The sequence below is a fragment of the Medicago truncatula genome, chromosome 4 (genome assembly GCF_003473485.1).
Source record: "Medicago truncatula cultivar Jemalong A17 chromosome 4, MtrunA17r5.0-ANR, whole genome shotgun sequence".
Lineage (NCBI taxonomy): Eukaryota > Viridiplantae > Streptophyta > Magnoliopsida > Fabales > Fabaceae > Medicago > Medicago truncatula.
The window spans coordinates 55,767,795-55,791,840 of NC_053045.1; the positions used below are offsets into that span (position 1 = coordinate 55,767,795).

The following is a 24,046-nucleotide window of genomic DNA, read 5'->3' on the forward strand; positions in this document are numbered from 1 at the left end:
CAAACCTTACAAGTGTACATTACATGAATCAATTTCCATCTATATGTAAAAAAATTCATGAAACACCTTTAATTTACTGCCATCTTATCTGTGCTATCTTACCTTAATTAATTTGTTAAAGCTTGCTAGTGTTTTAGGGGAAATGAAACACCTTATAAAGTTTAATCAAAACAGTACCTTCCTTTTGTAGGGATTCATAATTTGGTCTAATTCTTACTTTGATTGATTAAAGTGTATGTGTAGATAAAAGTTTCAATTATTAGTGATCTTTTTCTTTAATTGAGTAATTAATAACTTTTCTCGTTTGATTTATTTGCCCAATCAAAATAAAAAATTGAACTATTAATGATCAAGTGAATTTTGTTTTTGATGATAAAAATGATTGATATCTGAGATCTAGGTTTTTGATTAATATTTGATAATATATAATAGCATATATAAATGGTCCACATTTTTTTTTGTTTTAACATATATATAACATGGTCCACTTAGATGTCAATTTTGCATAATGTCATGCACTAGTTTATTTTTGGGAATTTGTGATTGAACTTTCCTTACCCTAATTGTATTCCTCAGATTCTTACTTGTGACAAAATTATTTTCTTTGAAATGGTTTTTCAATTTGTAAAAATTTCATTAATTGTTATTTTAGAAAAAGCAAAATATCGTAGTCAATCACTAATCCATAGCACAAGAAATTTAAATGCTAGGATGAGCTAGCAAAGGCATATACACCTATATGCAGAAATGTAGACAGCATGCTCTCAATCCTATGATATTTGTGACATCAAGCAATCCTCTTAAGAGAGTGATGAATGAGACCATGAGCATATATTCCTTGTACTACTTTATAAATATTGTTGCTGATTAATTTTTAAAATAAATTATTAGATTTGAAAATCATATATTGAAATGAATAGTAATTGTTCTCTATGCACTCTTTTCACCATTCAAATAGTTCCTAGAAAAGATAAACAGGACAATATAGCTGCGTTTTAGGCAAATCGAATATTTTCACAAATATCGAAAGTATAAACTTCCATTGGCAATTTAGCAAGTCACACATACATTAACTTCATTATGTCCAACAAATAATTGTCCTCAAGTTTGATTTAGTTTTCTTCTGTTTTTTTATAGAATAAGTTTGGGTAGATGCTAAAGTCATCAATTATATGTTAATAGACCCTGAGATATGGGAAAATTTTGGACTACTCCTAACCTAAGGGATAATATGTAGAAACGGAGTTTCGTGGAAGTCTATGACGAATGTAACATTTTTTTTTGTCTACTAATTATCCTAAGTCAATTATTTAATTTTGTTTTTATCCTGATTTCTTCACCCACACATATATATAGTTATATTTTTCTATCTCTTTTCTTTTTTCGAGTGAAATATGTTTATATACTAATTCTCCTATGTCAATTATTTAATATTTTTTTTTTTACTAAAATCAAATAAACTTTTTATATGGGATGTTTGAGGAATATGAGATTGGATGTAAAGTATGAGTAAGAGTTCCAAAATTAAATGAAAAAAAGGAGGGTGAACATCTACAAGTGAGATACACGTATTTAATGTCTCAAAATTTTGGATGAAGAAATTATGTTTAATTTCACTTACGTGGTTACTTAAAGGTCAATGTAACAATCCTTAAATATCTTCATGATACCACATAGATTAGGTTTTTTCTACATTACCCTATCTTGTTTAGAGGGTATTTACCCCTTCAAGATATCAACCAATCAAAATGTAATATACAAAATGTAACATTAAATGTCAAATAAACGAGTCAATTTTTTTAAGCAAAATTACACTAAATGTCCTTTATTTTATTTATTTGCAACACATTAGTCCTTTATCTTTTTTTTTAATCCCATTTAGGTCATTTATCTATTAAAATGTGCACAAGTTAATCTTTTTCTTCATTTTTCTATTAAAAAAACATGAAAATATTAATTTTATTAATAACTTTGTTTTATAAAATATTTTTTAATAAATAAATTCATAAACCCTATAAACATTTCATCCTCATATTCATCTTCATCTTCTTCCTTAAATCAAAAAAATTGTCCATCCAAATAAACCTTCAAATTTCTTAAATATTTTCACTTTCATCTTCTTCTAAACACCAAATTCAAAATCCCCAAATTTCATAAACCCTAATTTTACCAAACCTATAAATTTGGATTTAAAGAAAAATCTCACAATTTGGATTGTGAACCTCTCATGTTTGAGTGCTCAAGCATAGTTTTAGTAAAGATCATCACAACTTAGATCTTGTAATTTTCTCATCAAATACAATCATCACTTTCCCTATAGCTTTCCTATCTCCGATGTTAGTGAAGGCGAGGTTGGCCTGCAACAATAAAAAATTGTTTATACCATTGTATAGCACTAGTCCAAAATCCAAAAAGGTTAAGAATCTAAAAATTAAAGCTAAACAGCTAGCTCATATGCACAATCCTCGTCAAGTTCACATCAAACACCATTATAATCAAATTTCATAGAAAACAAGAAACCCGATACTTAGAATTCTCGATTTCTTTCTTTAAATCCAAAATTCAGATTTATGGGTTTGGTAAACTTAGGGTTTATAAAATTTGAGTATTTTGAATTTTGTGTTTAGAAGAAGATGGAAGTAGAAATATTTAAGGAATTTGAAGGTTTGTTTGGATGGACAATTTTTTTGATTTAAGGAAGAAGATGAATGTGATGAATATGAGGATGAAATGTTCATAGGATTTATGAATTTATTTATTTTTATTAAAAAAATATTTTATAAAACAAAGGTATTAATAAAATTATTATTTTCATTTTTTTTAATAGAAATATGAAAAAAAGGATTAACTTGTGCACATTTTAATAGATAAAGGACCTTAATGGGACAAAAAAAAGTTAAAGGGCTAATGCGTTACAAATAAATAAGATAAAGGACCTTTAGTGTTATATGATGGGTTAAATTTGATGTGAAATTTTAATTGTTACAAGACCTATAGTGTAAATTAATTAAGATTGAATACCTAAATATATAATTAAATTAAATGTTACCTTAGGATTAAAATTATTATTATTATTTTTTTTGATTGGTTGCTATCTTAAAAGGGTAAATACCCCCTAAATAAGATAGGGTAATCTAGACCTCACCGATAGACTATGTTAGTTTTGACGGGTATAACAGTTTATACCTATTTTTTTTTATTCACACTAATAAGCGGTTTACTTACTCAATTTTTATTTTCATGCTGAAGGGTGAAAATCTTAAAGTTTCATTGTAAAAAAATAGTGAACTAAACTTCCAACCCTCACATTATTTTTAGATATTTCATTTTCATTTATAAGTTTTTAAATATTTCGAGTATTTGTGAGAACAACGATGCTATACACAGCGAGAAGAATGATCTTGAATCGATCACGAATGAAAACAAGCCAATATAGGAGGTTTAAGCGGAAATCATGGGAGGAAGGGAGAAAAAGATGAAAATCATAAAATAGTGGATGGATGACATACATGCCACATGTGTCGTGAAAAATTCGAGATATTACTATTTCACTTTAAATATCATTTTTCTTGTTAAAATTTTACACGACACATATGACATGTATGTATGCATTGCTATCCATCCACTATTTTATGGTTTCCATCTTTTTCTACCATCCTCCCATTGATTTCCGCTCAAAACTCCTTTTCATTGAGGATCATTCTTCTTGCTGTGTATATCATCTTCCCCAAACACACTCATGGGAATTAATATCACAAATTTACCAATTTAACACTTGTTGCCTTATTAGGAGGACCGCATTTAGCGCTTAGACAGAATCGAATCTGTACTATATTACATATTGGGTTTGAAGTCAACTTCGCTTTTTTACTTTATCATGTTGCTTTCTTTCACTTATTTTATTTTATTTATTAATAATAGAATAATACTGTATCTCTTTCTCTGATTAAGAGCAGTATAATCACGAAGAGATAACAGGGTACATGCATGCAATGCAAATCATGCTTTGTTTTTAGAGAAACCAGCGTGCGAAGACTCAGATGGTTATAAATACGTGTCTACATATTATTGGAATTGATCTCTAAACAATCCGTCTCTCTTATTTGATTTTTTTAATTTAAATTTTTTTTAAGAGTGCATCGGATGCACTCGTTAGTAAGACTCTTATTATTGGCTTATAGCAATATGCTACTCTACTACAACACGACGTTCAAATTTTGATTAAAAGAGGTGTTTAGTAGTGTTCTTTATATCCCAAATAAGATTACTTTGAATTGTTTTCTTATTTCAATTTTTTAAAATTAAATCAGAATATTGTTATAACCGTACTCCTCGTGAGCTTATCTCAGTTAATTAGTAGGAACAATGCATAGTATATGCAAGATCTGGAGTTCGAACCCCGACCACCACGAGAAAAAGAATATAGCTCCCTCCAAAAATTTCCCTTCTAAAACCACCATCTTCGAAACATATCTTAGAAAATAAGAAGACTCAGACACTAATATAGTTAGCTGTCACATTGACAATTTGTGATCAAGAAATCGGACTGATTGTAATAATAATAAGTCTTGTGATTGTTTTATTGATAATCAAAGATAATATATTAATTCAAAAAAGTATAAAAGGTACTCCAATGATAATACATATAAAATGATATAATCACTAATTAAAGTAAATATAAACAATAATAAGTGATGTGATTTACTTCTATTCAAATGATAGAAAGGATAAAGATGATTATTATTATATATAAAATGTTACACAAGACCGTTTGTTAATAAAAAAGTTCAAGATGAATATTTATCGCAACCAAAGGAAGGTTGTAGGAAAATAATTGTAAAGAAAGAAGCATGAGTAAAACAAGTAGAAATGACCAAAGCAATGTCAAATATGTACCGCAAAGTACACCATGAAAAGATAAAAGAAGAGTGTGTAGATATATAGTAAGGGAAAGTGGGGAAAGAGTACAGGTTGGCAACCATGTGAAAAAGTTTGTTAAGAGAATGGGGAAAGAATAGAGAAAGATTCAGAGTAGTAGCTACTGTACATGTCTCTCTGATTGTGATGTATTGTAATATTGGTGTTTGCATGTCCGTGATGGGATAAAGACTTTATAAAGTTTTCTTAGTTTTTGTAATTTTGTATATCCGTGAATGAACTTTCCTTCCTTTGATGTGATATCATATCTCTTATTTTCCTTTCTTTCACCACCCAATTTCTGTGTTAGCTTAACGTGCATGTGCCCAATACCACGTGAGAATAATCATTTGTATTCCAATGAATGAAAGAAGAAATTTTTTAATCATAAGTTTAATTACGATTGAATTGGCATATTGATTGAAATTGTCAGCATTGGATAAATGTGATCATACGAAAGAATATGCCACGCCTACAAACTCATTTGCCTATTTTGATATTTGATGATCTCCTAAGTTGAAGTTATTGATATATCATCATGGGAAAAAATAGCACCAAGAGAATAAAAAATGGTTAACCACTATGTGATAGAAGCATACAACAAAGCCAATAACGGGTTAACAACAACGAGACAATAGTGTAATGGTTGAGTTTAAATGTCAGTGGCACATCTACTATAAATGTGTTAAATATTTGATATATAAGAGATATGACTTATATATATATGTAATGGCTTAATGTTTGGATGAAGATGTAGTGTTAGATCTCTTGGTGGTCCTAGATAATTGGCATACTATTGCTCTCGATGTACTCTCCAGATTCTCCAACAAATGATATTATAGCTCTAGTTTGACTTGACGGAGGAGCAATAGTAACCACGATGTTTGATTGTTGTATAAGAAGTATTTTTAACGATGTAGTCACGAGGCATGTTTTGTTGGTTGTAACGACAGTGCAAGTATAATATATGAAAGGCTGATAATTGAGGGGAAGATTGTTGAGTTCATATGTGAGTGATTAGTCTCACATTGACCGTAAATGAATTGAATGTTTGATATATAAGAGAGGTGACCTATATGCGAATGTCTTGAAGTTTTGGATAAAGATGTATAGATATCATAGTGGTCATGGCATTAGTTTGTTTTTTTTTTCCTCAAAGCTCCATTGATCTCTCCCAACAAGTTGTATCAAAGGCCAAGTTTTAATTGGCGAGAGAGCGAAAGTGAATATCTCAATGTTTGGACTTGCTACAAAAGTCTTCATGTTAGTGTAGTCAGAAGACATGTTATTATGCCGGTAATAATGGTGATGCAAGTATTGGATATAGGTCCACACTTGAGGGAAGATTGTTGACTTCAAGTGTGAGTGATTAGTCTCGTATCAACATATGAATGAATTTAATGTCAGATATATGCAAGAGAAGACTCATATACTCAATGCATTGAGATTTTATATGGAGACATGATTTTTGATCTCGTAATCCTAGATCGTTGGTTTGTTGTTATTTTCGGCGCTCTTCATAAATCTCCAACATAAATAAACTGTTAGAACAACAACCAATTATGAAAGGGAAATTAAACGGCAACCGTAAACAATAGATAAACAAAGTTTGGTAATAAAATTCGGTCAATTGTGCCCGTATAATCGTGTACGAACCATCCCTACCCACTTGTGCGTACCTATGAACCATGTTCAACGCAAATCAATATGAAAAACTTTATATGCGCCAAAAACTTCAACAAAATGACATTTTATCTGCTCTAATTAATGCTTCTTGAATCTTTCAAACATACAATCAGAACACTGGTCTGTTCACCACATCGCTTGAAGTTTGTTGTCCTTCAAAACATGCCGCATTTGCTTCAGGTAGCTTGCATTGCACTAAACCACAAATCCAAATACCCAAACCCACGAGACTTTCCATGGCCATGATCATCATCTATGATATTCCATTCATAAACCATTATCATAGACACATAACGAAAGAGAAAAAAGAATGGAAAAGAAATTTAAATCAGAAAGAAAAAAAAAGGTGAAATCCGAAACAATATTTTCTCTAAATAAAATGAAACAAAGAAAGAGAAAAACAAAATTAGGAAATAAGATAATTTTTTTTTTATTGTAAATGTCATGACTCTTAATATCATATTATGTTTGTTATATTAGACTTAACCCATCCTTACAAGATCAACTTATAAATAGAAACGGATCTTAGATTTCAAGTTTTTTTTTTTTTTAAAAGATCTTAGATTTCAAGTTGTAGGGGCCAACTCTAAACAATATGTATATCATATTATCATATGAAGAGGTTAATGATAGAACTAATTAAATGGCCCAAGGTCAAAGTATAAAAATTAAACTCAAACTCAAGTATCTTGTGCCTATACATTGAAGTAACATGGTATGAAATCCATACAAAAGAGTAATGCTATATGAACATATATCATAGACAACATGCTTGTTCACCTTATAAATGCATCATTTACCGTATTTATAAGATGAACATGTATCATTGCATGTTTCTCCTAATATAAATATAATTTTTTTTACAATCCTTATTTTTTTTAGAGAGATACGACCCTTATATTTAAACACTCTTTATATTCATACACTCATTCAACATTTCATTTTTTTACTTCTGTCTCTTCCTTTTATATTATTTATTTATCACATCTATCATATCACTCTCTCTATTTTTATCTATTTCATGACGTCGAATGAATTTTGGGTGTGCAACAATAATTTCATTTTTTTTTATATGTAAAAAAAGAAGCATTGGAAATCGCCACAACTAAGTTAAAATTTTATGAAATTTTGATGCAAGTTAAATGTTAAAAAAGGTTCGGTCCACAACTTTTTGACCACAGGATCCAGCAAGATGATAGACAAATGACATTAAAACCAATTAAATGGAATTTGTCGTGTGTGGTATCTCCAAAGGTTCCATACTGCAGCCAGCAAACATTGAAATGAATAGATCCTTAATTTTCCAGCAAGAAATTAAAAAAAAAAGCATATGGTTTCTCATGTGTCATCATAATTGTATTGGACGTGGCTATCAATAACAACAATGCGATTGAATCAAGTACTCCCATTTTTGGAGGTTTACTGGGGTGGGGGAGGATTGGCTGGATATATCAAAATGTACATGAAGGTGTAAACACATGGGGTGTTTAGACATATATGCATGAGAAATAATATAATAATAACATAATGTTTTTGATGAAAATTATTGATATGCAATGTGTCAAGTGGCAATAGTTTACAGAAACGGGGGAGATCGATCATGAATAAATATCTAGATTGAGATGATGGGTGGCTTAAATCGATTTCAATGAATAATATCAGAGACAACCATGGTATATGATGTGATCAATGGCATGGATGGAGGGGGAGCCAAATGGAGGGGGAGCGCACGACAAGATGTGTCGTGTAAATCCCACGAAATAGTTAACTTCTCTCTTTGCATATTATTTTTATTAAAAAAAATGATTGTGTTTCTTTTTTATACTAACCGTAACATTGTTAGTCCTTTGAAATAACATTTTACATGAAATCGTTACTAGTAATCAACTCTCCAATGGTGGCTTTGAAAGTTCCTAAAAAAAATGGTGGCTTTGAAAGTAATTTGACATAAAAATGCTCTAATGGTAGTAAAAAGAGTAACCTCCCATGGCGGTGCCTTTCCAAATGTTCTCGCCGCCGACAGCGACGTCGGAACTAGTAAACATGTTGAAACAATTCACCTGCCAGAGACATATTGTTGGTGGTGATTCTGCAGTGGTTGGCAACCTGTGGCAGCAACCAATTCTGGTGTTATGATGGTGGTTGGGGCGACAATGATCAAGACAACGGCGGAGACGGTGCTTGCGGCTTTTATGAAGGTGCTGGTCAAGAGACGTGTAAGCACAGATGTGTTGAAAGCTTGTTCGTGTGGGTTCGTGCAGTTTTTTTTTATCGTGCGATATAGCAACGCTCTTGTTTTTTTTTTTTTTTTTTTTTTTTTATAAAATCTAGTAAAAGTAAATTTTTATTGGTAGGTTTAAAGTTAGAGAATCTTATTCTTGGATCTACCCTGAATAATTACAAAAACATTGTGAACCAACTTAGAATCTTAAATGGTATAAAAAAAATTAGAATCTTAAATAAGTATGCTTCAGTATTTTGCCCTAATGTTTTCTTCTCTTTAGAAATAGAAATGAGTCGCCTACCTTTTTATTATTATATTTTTTCTATAACTCAGAGCCATTCTTTCTCAAGAGTGGGTTCTCTCCATATTTTTTTCCACTCATTTTTTAATAATAAAAAAGAATGTCTTTTACTTGTACATAATATTAAAAAAAATTCGGTTGAAATTTAATTTTAAACTTATATTCATTTCAGTTTTTATACTTTACAAAAAAAAAATGTAACAATGAAAAAATTAAATGATAAAAGTAGCAATAAAAATTAAACCTAGGTATAAATTAATTTTAGGTAAATTAATAAGGGTAAAAATGATAAGATATACGAGTTATAATCTCAACCGCTATTCAAAAGAATGAGGTCCATTCCTTAACACTTCAATACCTTCATTTAAACCTGCCTAACAAAAATTTAATTTTTTGACAGGAACAATGGGAATGTCGGTCGAACATTGGAGTCCTGCCGTTTGACAAGTTTGAATTACCTCATTCAAAGGAAGACAATTGTTGTAGCTGGAATGTGCATTCATTCGATACCTAATGACGATCTTCTGGTGGAATCAAACTTTTGATGATATCTTCAGTTGATCTCAGCAACGTCACCCGCATATCGATCCACTGGAACATGTTGTGCTCCCAAAATATGCTCGTCACGTTTTGGTCGTTCGTTAATTCCATCCAAGTGAATGATACTCTCCCATCGTCGAGCGTTGGATGTTTATACCGAACGTGTTCCACCCACCTTGTGTCTCTGGGGTTGATTCCTTGGTTGAATTCAGCCAGTTCATCCTTGAGACCTCTTAACGTTACACCAACCTTCATCCTCTGAGGTTCTCCGCCGTTGAATTGTGCATGAACATCGATTCACTCGGCCACTGTTTCAAATCTACACAATTAGAAATTAAAAATAATCAATGAAAAACTCATTCAAACACTTGTAGTGAAAATTTGACATAAACCCTAAAAATCCAAAACAAACCCTAAAAATTTTATAAAATTAAAAAAAAAAAAATATAAGCAATATAACTTCATTATAAGAGGTATTCATAATATATGTTAATAGCATTTTAGATCTACAACATAACTATATTAAAAACAAATATTCAAACCTTACAAAGTATTTAAAATTCGAAAAAAAATATAAATTCAAGCAATATAACTTCATTATAACATGTATTCATAATATATGTTAATAGCATTTCAGATCTACAACATAACTATATTAAAAACAAAAATTCAAAATTTAATAATTAAACAACAACTAAAATTATAAACATATAAACACATATACTAACTAAAATGTATGACAATAGCATAAGTGATAACTTACTTGTGATTTAGTGGAAGAAATTTTGGATGATTTGGTAGAGTTTTTTTAGTTGGAGAGAGAGAGAGTGAAAATTTGAGAGAAAGATGGTGATGGTGATGATGGAGTGAGTGTTTGGATTATGACTACTGACTTGAATATATCACGAACACAATGACAGTTAACAACTGCTGGAAGCTAGTGGCAGTTAACTGTTGGCGTATGATCTAACGGTTGTTAACTGCCGCTGGAGTAAAAGCGTCATTTACTTATATCAATAGAAAGTATTCTATGTCAAAAACAATTATCTCACACAAGCCTCGTCATTCGAATCATCTCAGTTTTTTAGTATCATGTTTGCATTCTTACAAGAATCGAATCATGGTAAAACCTTAGAAAGGTTGATTCAGATCATGTTGTATTTTTTTTATAAATGGGGAGTTATACAAAATCTGATTTTAATAGAATCTAGATTTGTTCGAGTTTGAATCTCTATTTGCTTGACCGTCTAGTTTTAGTTGTCGTTGTTATTTGTTTGGACATGTTGAATTCACAACACTTAAAAAATAGAGGTAGTAACCATTTTTGTTTACAAAAGGAGGCAGTACCTAATATGACATCATATTAGTAAAAATATTATGTAATTTTTCATCCTACAAAATTCCAAACAACTATATTATTTAGACACACAAAAATTAACACCTTATACAAATGAGTGTGGATGTTGAACTCGTGTGATGAGAGCGGAAAATGGCATGTGCTATGAGAAAAATATATAAAAGTTGAAAACCGCATAATTATACGATGTTGTACTTAGATTGTGTCCAAAACATTTCTCAATACTTACAAATATTAATTGTTAGTCTTTCAAAAAAAAATATATTAATTGTTAGTATATGATGTTAGTGTGTAGTCGGGACTAAAAAGTGAAAACGATGACTACAAAAATAGGAAATTTTAAAGAGAATAAAAATATATTTAATCCAAAAATTTAACCGTAAAAGTTATCTACACTATATATATATATATATATATATATATATATATATATATATATATATATATATATATATATATATATATATATATATATATATATATATAGTGTGTTTTTTAACTAACTCTACATATAGCGTTTTATTAATCATTTCTCACTACTTAGATATTTAAATATGTTTTGAAGGAAATAATACCATAACATATCCAACTAATAAGATCTACTAGGTATATTATAATGGGGTACTCCCCCTGATTTGTCCTTGCTTCTATACCCACTCATCATGCTCAAGGTGCAATCAGTGGCATGGATTCAGTTGGGATGGGGAAGGAAAAAAAAAAGATATAATTTATTCACCTCCAAACTAATTAACCACTAAAATCATTCTTGACAGTGCTGCTTACCTAATATAAACCACATTTAGCATTTACCTAATTAGATTAGATAGTTGACCCTCATGATAAGGTTGTCTTTTTTTAGGATGTTGTCTTCTTAAACCGTAACTTTTAGTAGGTACCTCTATTGGGAGGATAAGAAAAATGGATGGTTATTACTTATATAGTTTGTCCTATACAATCATCATTTCTCTCATCTATGACGTGTGATTATGCAAAAAAAAAAAGGTGAATTTTTTTATTACAAAAAATGTGTATTTGTTGACTAATAAATGAGATTATATAATTTAATAGATTAGCTTTTGTTGAAATATAAAGATGTAATCAAAATGCAATATACCTAAAAAGAAAATGGTCAAAAATGAATTTCTTTTAGGGATTGATTGAATTAATGAATTGAAAAACACGTTTCTGAATGTAAATGACCAAAAATACAATTAACCTTTTTTTTTTTTTTTTCCTATGCTTTATATATAGTGATGTTGTTCAAATAGTTCAAACAACAATGGTTCCTAGCTTTCCGCCAATTATGATGGCACCAAAAACGCCACACTAGACATAAAAAATGGTAAGAGACAGAGCTTCCTATTGAATTTCCAGACTGTCGTTTACCCCAAACAAAAACATAACCCCATTTTTGGACATTAAATCTAATCAAAATGGACACTTTGTTTTTTTCTTCTTCCTTGTTTGGGTTTTGGTGTTGTTGTTGTTGCACCTTCTCCAAAACCAATTCTGTTACACTTTTCTTTTCTTTCCACCCAACAACAACAACGACGACCCTTTACCTTAACCTTTTAAAAAATCTCATTTTTCACTCGAAAAGTTACATGTTTTGAGCATCAATATGGGGATATTGTATGGAATGGTGGCAAGGGGACAGGTTGTTTTGGCCGAGTTTAGCGTGATTCAAAGCAATGCAAGTGTTGTAGCTAAACAAATACTTAACCAGATTAATCAAGGGACTAATAGTTACAATGATAGCAATGTTTCATTTTCACACGATCGTTATGTTTTTCATGTTAGAAGAACCGATGGCCTGACGGTTCTTTGTATGGCTGATGAAGCATTCGGAAGTATGCATCAATTTCTTCTATCTCTCTTATTTTTATTGATTGTGTTTGGAATTTGGATTGGTCAATTGAATGAAACAATTATGATCCAAATATTATGTTGTTTACCATCCATGAATGAACTTGAACAAATGTTCTGTTTGAATGACTGCAGGAAGGATTCCATTTTCATTTCTTGAAGATATTCATAATAGATTTGTGAAGACATATGCCGGTGCAATTCTTTCAGCTCCTGCCTATACCATGAATGATGAATTCTCAAGGATCCTCAGCCAACAGATGGATTATTACTCTACCGACCCAAATGCTGATAGATTAAACCGTCTCAAAGGTGAAATGACTCAGGTAAGTTCACAATCGTTAATTTGTTTCTCTATATGAAAAAAAGTTGAATGCTGGCTAATTATGTTCCATTTATTTACATTAAGATATGAAGACTAAATTATACCTTAATATATTTGTGGTATGATAAATATATATAGGTGAGAACCGTTATGCTTGATAACATTGAGAAAGTGTTGGAGAGAGGTGGTCGTTTGGAAATGCTGGTTGAGAAAACAGCAACAATGAATACCAATTCAGTTCGTTTCAAAAGGCAGGCTCGTCGATATAAAAATAACATGTGGTGGAGTAATGTTAGGCTAACGTAAGTGTCAATTTCTAAACGTTGAGGTTAAGCTTTTTGATTATTTAAATTTAAATTTCTAATGTTTCTTCATCTCTTCTTTATGCAGGGTTGCACTCATTATGATTTTTGCCATCGTCTTTTACATTATACTCGCATTTATGTGTCATGGTCCTTTTCTGACTTCGTGTTGGAGATAAGCTCTCAAGGCTAACTGTAAATTTTATTTTATTTTTGCAATGCTTTTTTGACCAATAATGTATACTGGGTCAAAGAAAAAAGAAATATTCATACTTGTATTTATTGGGATGCAATGTTACCGTTTTAGGCTAGTGCACGTTTTAGAAAATTGTTACGCAATGTGGATGAGTTTGCATTGCAAGATACCCTATTGTATGGGTATATTTACAATTCTGAAGGAACACTAATTTTTTCCCTATTGTTCCCTTCATTTCACTCGATATTCTAATTATTTGAAATGTGTCATTTAAATTTCTTATTTATATGTTAATTCTTCTCTTAAATTAGGCCAAACATTTAGCATCCCCCATGACAATCAAGACTTGCAAAACTTAAGGTAAGATAAAACTAAACCATCAAAGATTATAACTAGAAAGGCCAGGGTTAAAATCTTGAAAACTAACCTAGAAACCTAATTATAACACTTGAGGTGCTTAGGTTAAAATGCCCCCAAAAATGGAAAAATACTTGGGTGACATTGGTGACATTGGCCAATCACAATGCCACAATGCTTGTGTTTCTCTCTCTTTCACAAGCATTGTGACATTGTGATTGGTCAATGTCACCAATGTCACCCAACTCTATGTCACCCAAATGCTACCCCCAAAAATGACAATTAGTGTCGCTTTAATTTATGTATTAAAAAAAAGCTTGAAACCTAATCATACCTCTTCATAACGAGTCAATTTTTTAAATAATTGATTATTATATTAAGGTGACAACTAGGGTACCCATAGAAGAATGGTGGGTAATTTACCCCAACCAATACACATTAGCCACATAAGCATATTTTTAAGTGGTATCCATTAACTATATTGACACCACTAACAAATTACTCATTTTCATTGGTTGGTGGGTAAATTATCCACCATTATTCAAAGGTAATCTAGAAAAAACCTTATAGTAATGTTAATGGAAGTGATCGTAGTTTTAATTATTATTTTAACAACTATGACATCACATTCTCAGTAATGACCAGCTAATGAAACTTTCTAATTACAATTAAAACATAAGAAACACTTTAATTTATAGGAAGTTGCAATCCCTAAATAAATACAGAGCAGTTCAAAAGGAAAAAAAATGTTGTACCTTTACAAGTAAAGACAAAGCCTTTTATTTAATTAAACAGCGAGCCAGTCGTTTGACTCATCTTCAGAATCCTTACCTTTCAAACGGATTGCCTTCTGCCGGCCACCTCTCTGGCGTTCACTTAGCTGAACCCAATCACTTGAACCATCAGGTGATGAACCCCTGATGACCTCCCCATGACTTGATAATTTATTATCAGAGCTATAACTTCCATCCTCCTCTAAGTCGCTGAATGAGATGTCTTCCTGTTGATGTTTTGTACAGGAAGTCAATGAAGTAACATCAATATCAGTATCTGTCAACCATTTTTCACTATTGACCGCATCATCGATTTCCAAACCCTTTGCTGCATTTGTAACCTCGGTCAATATCTTATTTTGATCAACTGTGATACTTTCTGTTCCACTGTCCTCCTTACCCTCTTGATGTGTACCCACAACATCTGATTTATCGCATTCTCCAGCCTGCATATCTTTCCTCTCTTCAAGTTTCCGTAGAAGAACCTCTCTTGCTTCAACAATCTAACAAAATAAAAAGAGAAAAACATATACATAATATATCAGACAGTTGGGCTTTGTTGTGGAAGGTTTTAAAAACTCCTCAAACCCTTCCCCTTGTTTAAAAATATGCTTTCAGAGACAAACCTATAGTTGTGTATGGAAGTTAGTGGGGAAGAGGAGGGAAAGACTTTGAAGGAGAGGGAATGGGAGAAGGATGGGTAACCTCTCACCTTGTTTGGAAAGAAGGGTAAAGCCTGAAATGAGGGGGATTAAAAAAAGCAAGTAAGGAAGGCATTGGAGGAAAGTTTCTAAAAAAACCTCAAACCCTTCTCCTTTGTTTTAAGAACTCCCAAGCAAGTGAGAGATTTTAATAAACCCTCCCCTCCCTTTCCCTGTTATCCAAAACCCCCTCCAAACAAAGCCTTAGAAAATGTTTCCACCCGAATACGTTCATATAGAGCACAAGCCATAACTATCCATAAATTTATCTTCGATTACATAAATATCGAGTGCAATAGACCAAATAATCTGACAATACTTATTTTAATATAACTGAATCATAAGGATAGAATGCCATGAATAAAGCAAGGACAAACACAAGCTACAGAGGAAACTCGTGCCAATGATCTATGATATTTTATCAAAAAACAATAACATAACCAGGCCATGCAGAGACTGGGTACAAATAATAGCATTAGTATTTACACATGTATCACATACATGATACAACACTACAAGCTGCATTTTAGAAGAATAATATAATAGAGAGCATTACTTCAATTAAGCATGTAAAAATAAAATAAAGCATAACCTGTCATCAAGAGCATATGACAATGGTTATATGAATATCACCACAATACTTCATATACAATGCTTTATGTTCTCCTGACTACAATCAATTTTTATTACTTATGTGTACTATACATGTTCAGCAAAACATGCAATAATTTGTAGTTTTCTGAGTCGCAATCACCAACAATGAAAAAATACATATATAACATGTTTCACTGGTAAAATGCATGAATAAAACTCACATAAAAAAGTGGCTTCAAAAGGCTAATGACTGCATATACATCAAAGGAATTTACGTATTTAACAAAAGCTTGGCCTTGTTATTATTCATATGAAAGTAAGAAAATATTGAATAAACATAACTTGCCTTTGGAGTCGATAGGCACTCAAAGTCATGCTGATTAAGTCTTGGAAGTATTAACAAAAAATAGATCATCCAAAACTTTTCCACGTTCATGTAACTGCAAAGGTTCATTCTAAGTGTAACAAATTCAGGCACCAGTTGCTCTATAGCCAGTGCATGTTCTCTTTGAGAATTGGACAGGCTGCAATCTGCTGAGAAAGAAATCAAATTTCCGTATTAATATATGACAATCTTATATATTAGTGAATACAATATAGCCAAAAAAAACATTCATTTTTCTTCATTTTTTTTCTTTATTGTATTCATTCTATCTAAAGAATAAAGATTCAATATCAAAACCATTTCTCTTCAATGAATATTTCTGTAAGTATTAAACTAGATACGTGCTAAGAAAAACACAAGCACTATGGACTTTATATTGACAGGGAGTGTGAACTAGCTTCACATGGAAATAGTTTATTTTGAAATCAGCATTGCATCAGTTTTTCATAGAAATTTCCCCAATATAATTCTAAGAAATGACAGGCAAAACAATAAAATTTGCCAAATAAAACTGTATTTTGTTATACAGAAGCAATAGCATTAAGGATACAATACAAAATAGTAAACAAGCAAGAGTAAGAGTTATCCATGACACATGATAGGGTGCTGAACATAAAACCTGCAGTTGGGTCTGATGGAAATGTTTTAGTGGGTAGGCTTTAATCGGAATAGACCCAATGTTTGGAGAGTTTATAGCGTAAGAAGAATAAATAGGATACTGCTGAGTGGTAGCTGCTGCCACTTCAGCAGTTAGTTAGAATATTTCGATATAATGATTAGTTGGAGAGTCATGCAAGTATTCTGTTAGAACCTGATGGTTGGCAGAGAGAGAAAGAGACTCTACTCTGAGGAGCATTATATTGCTCTGGTTGTTTGTATGATAGCTTGCTCTCTTTTTCTTGTCATTTCAGTAATAATGCTCACATAATGAGTAAGATGAACCTTCAATTATTTCTAAAATTTGTTAAGACATTAGCCTTTGCGTATGAACCTTGTGACTTGTGAGCTTAATAGCTAAATAAAATATCTGTATTTGAGTACAAAATGCCAAAAAATAGATCAATTAAAGTTGCCTCCTTAAAAAAATTAAACTGAATTGACATACCATTTATTCTTTAGATAATCTCTATAAAAAATGATAGCCTTGAGTAAGCATGCATCCAAGTTCAGACTGAGGGGAGGTTAAGGTAGCCCTGTTCTAGGGTCATGGAATGTCATAAACCTTAACAAAAGGTTATGATTGCACTAATAGATTACCTACCAATGAAGTATTACATGTGGTATTTGAACTCAAGACCTTTTTGTTGACATTGCTTTATCTTTAAGGGATTGAACTCAAGACTTTTTGTTGACATTGCTTTATCACTAAGAAATTAAACTCAAGACCTTTTTGTTGACATTGCTTTATGTTTACCAGATAAACCTACCCTTATTGGCACAAAAGGATTTCATAGACAAACTAAGGTATCACTTCCAACCCTGAAAACCCTTTTTACCAAACTCTATGCCACTAGCATTCACCATTGTCACTAATTTAATTAAATCATCAATTATACCCGATCAAATTCAATATGTCATGTCATGCATTCCTCCCATCTTGGTAGGAAACATTGCCTTCCCGCCGATTATTATAAACTATCTCTATAGCACTGACACTTCTGGTGGAAGGCATGTCCGGTGTCCAACACCGACACATGTGATTACATTTAATTAATTAATTTTTTTTTCTTTTTCAAAATTCTACTTCTTTATGCTCAACTCAACTTAATAAGAAAAAAGTCATTAAATTAAGAGAACATGTATAGAATTAAGTAACTAATCAGTTTCCATAACTAGATTATACAAAGGAGATAATCATAATCAGAAGAAATTAATAAATTTAATTACCATTATGGAGTGGGAAGGGAAATTCGGTCCAACACTCGGGCCTTGAAGAAATCTCCTTGACGAAACGAACAACATCATCAGTTGTTCCAGGCACCGCACCGTCATCATCTTCTTCATGATCACGCTCTGACTGCAACAATTGAGAAGCAAGCTTTGAAATTCCGGTGACGGCTTTTCTTGGGGAGAGAAGAGAGAGTGAGCTCTTGAAGCTTCCACCGATTTCGACGAGATCGTTGCGGATTCCGGTGAGAGTTTTTGAAGGTGAGGTTGACTCACCAGAGGAAGCGGAAGAAGAAGATGATGAAGGAGGTGGAGCGAGGAAGTTGGCGACACCGCGGAAAATAAGGGAGAGGTCTTCCTTGACGCCATGATCGACGGCGGTGGACGGCGGTGGTGGAGAGGAGTGGGTGGCGGTGCGGTGAAGATTGGAAGATTCTGTGTCAGGGTTGTTGGACTTGAAGAGCCAAGACATTTTTTCTCTGTATTTTAAAAATAATAATAATTTTTTTTTTATATATAATTTGAATTTAAACTGTTTATGCTGTTAATTGTGTGAATAGCAGCTTTGGGAATTCAATTCAATCGAAGGGTTTTGGAAATATGCAAAGGGAAGGGGAGAGATTCAAATGAAAGAGATATAAAGAAGAAATGAACCTTGGCTTAGCTTTCTTTTTAAAATATTCATTGGAGAAAATTAAATTATACTCATAGTATAAGATAGGAAAATATTTTCAGCTCAAACTACAACAATTAAACTCCTTGAACCATCTCCTCAAAAAAAATAAAGATCCGTGATTCAATTTTTTTTTTGTACAAAGGAGATGTTGAGACCCTCATGGACACGGAAATAGATTTGTGACTTTAATTTGATTTGCTAAAAAAATGACAATAACATAGAACAACTTTAGTTGTACAACTTTCGATTTGTAAAACTGTTTCAGGAATAGAATAAACTGAAGGCAAGATATATGATAAAAATTGAAATTGTTGTTCCTCTGTTAAATCATAGCACAACTTTTCGTCTCAAACACAGGTTGTCTAAGATACTAAAATAACATTTTATCTATCAAAAATCATACAAGACCAAAAGTTATTCAATACTATAAAAGTTGGATTAATACATATTTTGGTCCTTTAACTTATTTTTGGTTTTTATTTTGGTCTCTAACTATAAAGTGTCTCAATTTGGTCTCATAAGTCTTCCTCCGTTTACTAATATGGTCCTCTGCGTTAGTTTTTTAATGTCTAAATTTTTTTATGTGATTTTAACCATTTGATTGCATGTCCATTGTATCTAATAGTGAACCGTCAGCACCTAATTTTTTTCACTTTTCATCATCTTCTCTCTTCTTCTTCCTCATGTCGTCATTAACTTCCAGATTTTTTTGTAATTGAAACTTAAATTCAAAAAAAAAACCAAACCTCAGCTTTACAATATCACAAAAAACCAATAATCAAAATATCTAAAAAATAAAATCTGAGTTCCATCAACAGTCACCATAACAGAGAAGAAAAAGAATTCATCCTAATCCTTTTAATCCCTTCACCATGTTTATTAAAAACACCTTTAAAATTCAATTCAATTTTTTAACTAATAATTTCTTTTTATAAATAATAACACTATAAAATCTGAGTTTATATTTTTATTCTTCATTCCCAAATCAAAACCAAAAAGCGATAACACTAGAAAACCTTTTTCTTCTTGCTTCTCTTAATAAAAAATTGGATTACCTAAAATCTTAATCCCTTTTCTTCTTCCTTCTCGATCTGTTGTTGCTCTTGTTGATTTGATAATAAACACGTGCTATGAGAAAGAGTACCATGAGGGGCGCTTTCATGTTTAAGCGAAGAAACAACGGAAGGGATTTTGGTACGGTGTTTAAGAAGCCAATCATGTTTCAAGACACCAAGGGAGGTTGAGAAGTATTGACGATTGAATCAGGATCTGGTTTCTTCTTACCGAAGAGATTGATTTTGGATAAATCTGGAAGTGCTAATGTGTCGATTGGTGGTTGTTGTGATAATAGGGAGGTTGAGATTAACGGATGAAGATTGGGACAACCTACCATGGAGGTTAGGGTTACTGGTGGTGTTACAAACACAGAACCTAAACACTTCTTTTTTCTCTTATAATTTTAATTCATGATGATGATGATGAAAGAGAGCAAAAAAGGGTTGAATTTGATTTGCTATTGTTGTTGCTTCATTGTTGTTGCTGTTGTTGATGATGATTAGAGTATTTGGAGAAATTCTTTTTTTTTTTTTTTAATTCATGATAAAGAACTTAAAAATGGTTGAATTTGGATTCTGGATTTTTTTTTTTTTTTGGGTTAAGATTGATGAAGATGAGAGAAGAAGATGAAGAAAAGTGAAAAGAATATTAAATGTTAGTGGTTCACACTAAAATACAATAGACCCTACATGATCGAACAATCCTCTTTTAAAGAAAAAAATCAAAAGGTTAAAATTTAAAAAGGTCTATGGTGGACCATCTTTAACCATGGTTTACCTTAGATATTTGATGTTAAAAACTAACAGAGAGGACCAAAACAATAAACGGCAGATGATATAAGGGACCAATTTGAGACACTTTATAGTTAGGGGACCAAAGTGAAAACAGAAAATAAGTTAAAGGACCAAATGATGTATTAAGCCATAAAAGTTTGATGTGTGTTGTCCCAGCGGCTAGCACAATTTTTACGAGGGGGCAAAATATAAAGAAGAAATAAAATATATTTTGAAAACTAATATATGAAATTTAATCAATAATGAAAATAAATTTACAATAATTATTGCTTATATTTAATGAAACGACAATGAAGAAACTAAAATCTAACGATGATTATTTATAAAAGTTGAACTCTATAAAGTTTTAAGAAATCAAATTTATCTATAATTGACACTAAATTAAATAGATTATCAATATTTTATTAACATTATCCATCTTTAAACCAACAAAATTGTTCGGAGTAGTCAAATAATATATTAATGGGGTAGCCATATACAAAACTATACTATTTTTTCAAGTTTTTTTTTCTTCTTTTGGGGTAGCCATTGCTACCCCATTCACATACTATCATTCGCCCTTGTGTTGTCTTGTCGTGTACTGTAATGTCTAGCATTTACTCTTTATCAGATCAAAAGTTATTCAATAGCATAAAAGTTTGTCGTGCGCTGTTTTGCCTTATGTTGTATTGTTCCATCTTGTATTGTTCTGTCCAATACTTACTGTTTAGCAGATCAAACGCACATATTTATAAAATACGAAATGAATCATTAAACTAAAGAAAAATGCTAACAAATGTTTTTGGAATTTTCAATAAAAATATATATTTTTGGGTGCTTGTTAAGGAGTTAAATATAATAAGATGAAAATATATTACTTATATGAAATAGAAGGATTGCTTAATAGAGATTGATATTCTATTAAGCAAGTCAGTTCTACAATCAATTTACTTTTATGACATGAGTATATTTTGCCTGCCATTTTGTCGCTGTGAAGAGATTTAAAAAAATTGAATTCTTTTTTGTAGGTACATAATAAAAATCATTCAAAATATGTTCATTGACTATCTTGAAATCATTTCATTAATCAAAAGAACGAAGGAGGAATGTAATTTAAGGTTTTGTTTGGGAGTTTGAAGGGGAGGGGAGGGTTTTGAAAAAAAGAAAGGAGCAAGTGGAAAAAATAGAAGATATTGGGAGGAGAGGGCTTTTGAGGTTAATTTTTTTTCCTCATAATAAAAAACCTCCCTCATTTGGAGGAACTCAAAAATTGTATTGGGGGAGAGTTTTGGAGGGTTATGGAGGGTTTATATGAATTTTTCAAATTCAATCTATGTTGTTATAATATTCTTAAAATTAAAAGTATATTAATCATAAGTATTAGTTTATCATTCTCTAAAAATTTATTCTTTCAAAAAATGTGAATTTTTTGTCAATTTTACTATATATTTTCTTTTGTGTGAATCTTGACAATAATTCATATTGATCACTGTATCACACCAAATAGTATCATGAACTAAGGGTGTGTTTGTTTCAAGTTTACCAAATTTATTCCTAGGAATAACATTCCTTGGAATATAAAGATGGGAATTTTATTCCAAGGAATTTAGGAAAAATATATTTGGTTATCTTTATAATATTCCTAGGAACCATAAAAATAGGGATTATAATAGGTAAACTATTTATGAATTTATTCTCATCTTCATGGAAACTTTATTTCCACCATTTTCCTTGGGAAATTTTTTCTATTCCCAGGAACATTTTATACCAAGGAATAAATTTTAGTAAACTTGTAACAAACATAGGCATATACATTTCTATCATTTTATTTCCAGGAATCAACAATTATAACTTGAAACAAACACACCGTAACATATCTTCCACCCACACTACATGCACATGAAGTGTTCCTTCCAACAACAATAGGAGATAATTCCTCCTCAAGATCAATTGACATCTCTTTAAATCTCCTTGTTATATCATATCAATAAATTAGAATAAGAAGGTCTTAATCTACAATAATTTTACTGTAACATGCAACATTTTCTGGAGCTGAACATGTGTGAGGTTTGAACATTTCAAATGTCTTCTCAACGTCTATTAACACTATTTTAAAGTGATAAAAAAAAATCTTTTTTATTCGCCTCATCAATTAATTTAACTTTTTGTATTTCAAATAAACCAATTTATTAGTCGTGAGGGTAACTTATACAATTGACTTTTTCTTATTGAGATCAGATTACACATTAAATATGGTCAACTATTTTTTTTAGGTTGAAAGTCAACTACATTTCTATATTTTTGTTTATACTCTCTCTATTTCAAGTTTAATATCGTTTAAGAGTTTTACACACATACTTAATAAAAAATATGTTAACGAATATCTCCGAAACACTTTTTAAAGACTTTAAATATTTAACTTTTTTAAGAAATAATTTCTTATTTTGGATTGCTGTCACAAAGACACTCGTTAACAACAAGACCATATTTTTATTAAACTAATCTTATTAAATATTTATGTGGTTCTCACCATCATAAATACAATGTACTGTATAGTATTTTCAAGCAGATAACATTAATTAGAAGACATGGATGGAAAAAAATCAATGAAAAAATAAAATTCATTTTAAACACTTTAAAATAAAGAAACACTTGTTTGAAAAGGGATGTAGTACTAATATTTTGAGATAAGTATATATATTGGGATTACGCAAAATGAGGTTATGTACTTACGAACAATCCATCACCGAAACCGTAAAAAGGAAACATTAAAACCGATCGAGTGCATAAGTACAAGGCAAATGTCCCTCGTTCGTTCGTGTATATACGAGACAAGCTGTATCAAGTTGTCAACCCCTCAACCACTTCTCATGTCAAATTTACCCTTGACTCTTCTTCAGACCATCACCAACTACGATGCTTGTGAATAGAGGAGTATTATCATCTCTAACGTTTACATTTTTATTTGACTAAATTAATATATTTTCAGATGCATTTTTAAATGTTAAATGTATTTGAGTTACATCTTAGGAGTTAGTTTAAAGGATAAGGGTCCCCAAACACGTTTCTACATTCAACGGTGCATGAACTTGGACAATGTGTAACTTTAAACAACTTCAATATATTCACA

At 31.2% G+C, this 24,046-nt stretch overlaps 2 protein-coding genes across 3 annotated transcripts; one reads left to right on the forward strand and one right to left on the reverse strand.

Annotated features, from left to right (window-relative positions):
- Positions 1-12,313: 12,313 nt before the first annotated feature.
- Positions 12,314-13,976, forward strand: LOC11441237 (vesicle-associated membrane protein 711). The gene is made up of 4 exons (XM_003609361.4): positions 12,314-12,875; positions 13,027-13,217; positions 13,355-13,518; positions 13,607-13,976. Exons 1-4 carry the CDS (start codon positions 12,647-12,649, stop codon positions 13,695-13,697), a joined length of 675 nt encoding a protein of 224 aa, XP_003609409.1. The 5' UTR covers positions 12,314-12,646; the 3' UTR covers positions 13,698-13,976.
- A 733-nt stretch (positions 13,977-14,709) lies between these two features.
- Positions 14,710-19,178, reverse strand: LOC11438798 (uncharacterized). Of its 2 annotated transcripts, none has more exons than XM_003609362.4 (3): positions 18,412-19,178; positions 16,486-16,673; positions 14,710-15,347 (listed from the first exon to the last, which is right to left on the reverse strand). In XM_003609362.4, exons 1-3 carry the CDS (start codon positions 18,881-18,883, stop codon positions 14,859-14,861), a joined length of 1,149 nt encoding a protein of 382 aa, XP_003609410.1. In that variant the 5' UTR covers positions 18,884-19,178; the 3' UTR covers positions 14,710-14,858. The 2 variants fall into 2 exon arrangements, with proteins under 2 accessions (XP_003609410.1, XP_024638416.1); XM_024782648.2 differs by having other exon boundaries at positions 16,486-16,670; positions 18,412-19,177.
- Positions 19,179-24,046: the final 4,868 nt, after the last annotated feature.

Bases quoted from the DNA above. Each gene is read 5' to 3' on its own strand.
- LOC11441237 (XM_003609361.4), top strand. From the start codon at position 12,647: ATGGGGATATTGTATGGAATGGTGGCAAGGGGACAGGTTGTTTTGGCC. The intron at 12,876-13,026 runs GTATGCATCAAT...GAATGACTGCAG, and splicing joins GGCTGATGAAGCATTCGGAA to GAAGGATTCCATTTTCATTT. The intron at 13,218-13,354 runs GTAAGTTCACAA...AAATATATATAG, and splicing joins TCAAAGGTGAAATGACTCAG to GTGAGAACCGTTATGCTTGA.
- LOC11438798 (XM_003609362.4), bottom strand. From the start codon at position 18,883: ATGTCTTGGCTCTTCAAGTCCAACAACCCTGACACAGAATCTTCCAAT. The intron at 16,674-18,411 runs GTAATTAAATTT...TTTCTTTCTCAG, and splicing joins TCCCTTCCCACTCCATAATG to CAGATTGCAGCCTGTCCAAT. The intron at 15,348-16,485 runs GCAAGTTATGTT...TTATTTTGTTAG, and splicing joins AGTGCCTATCGACTCCAAAG to ATTGTTGAAGCAAGAGAGGT.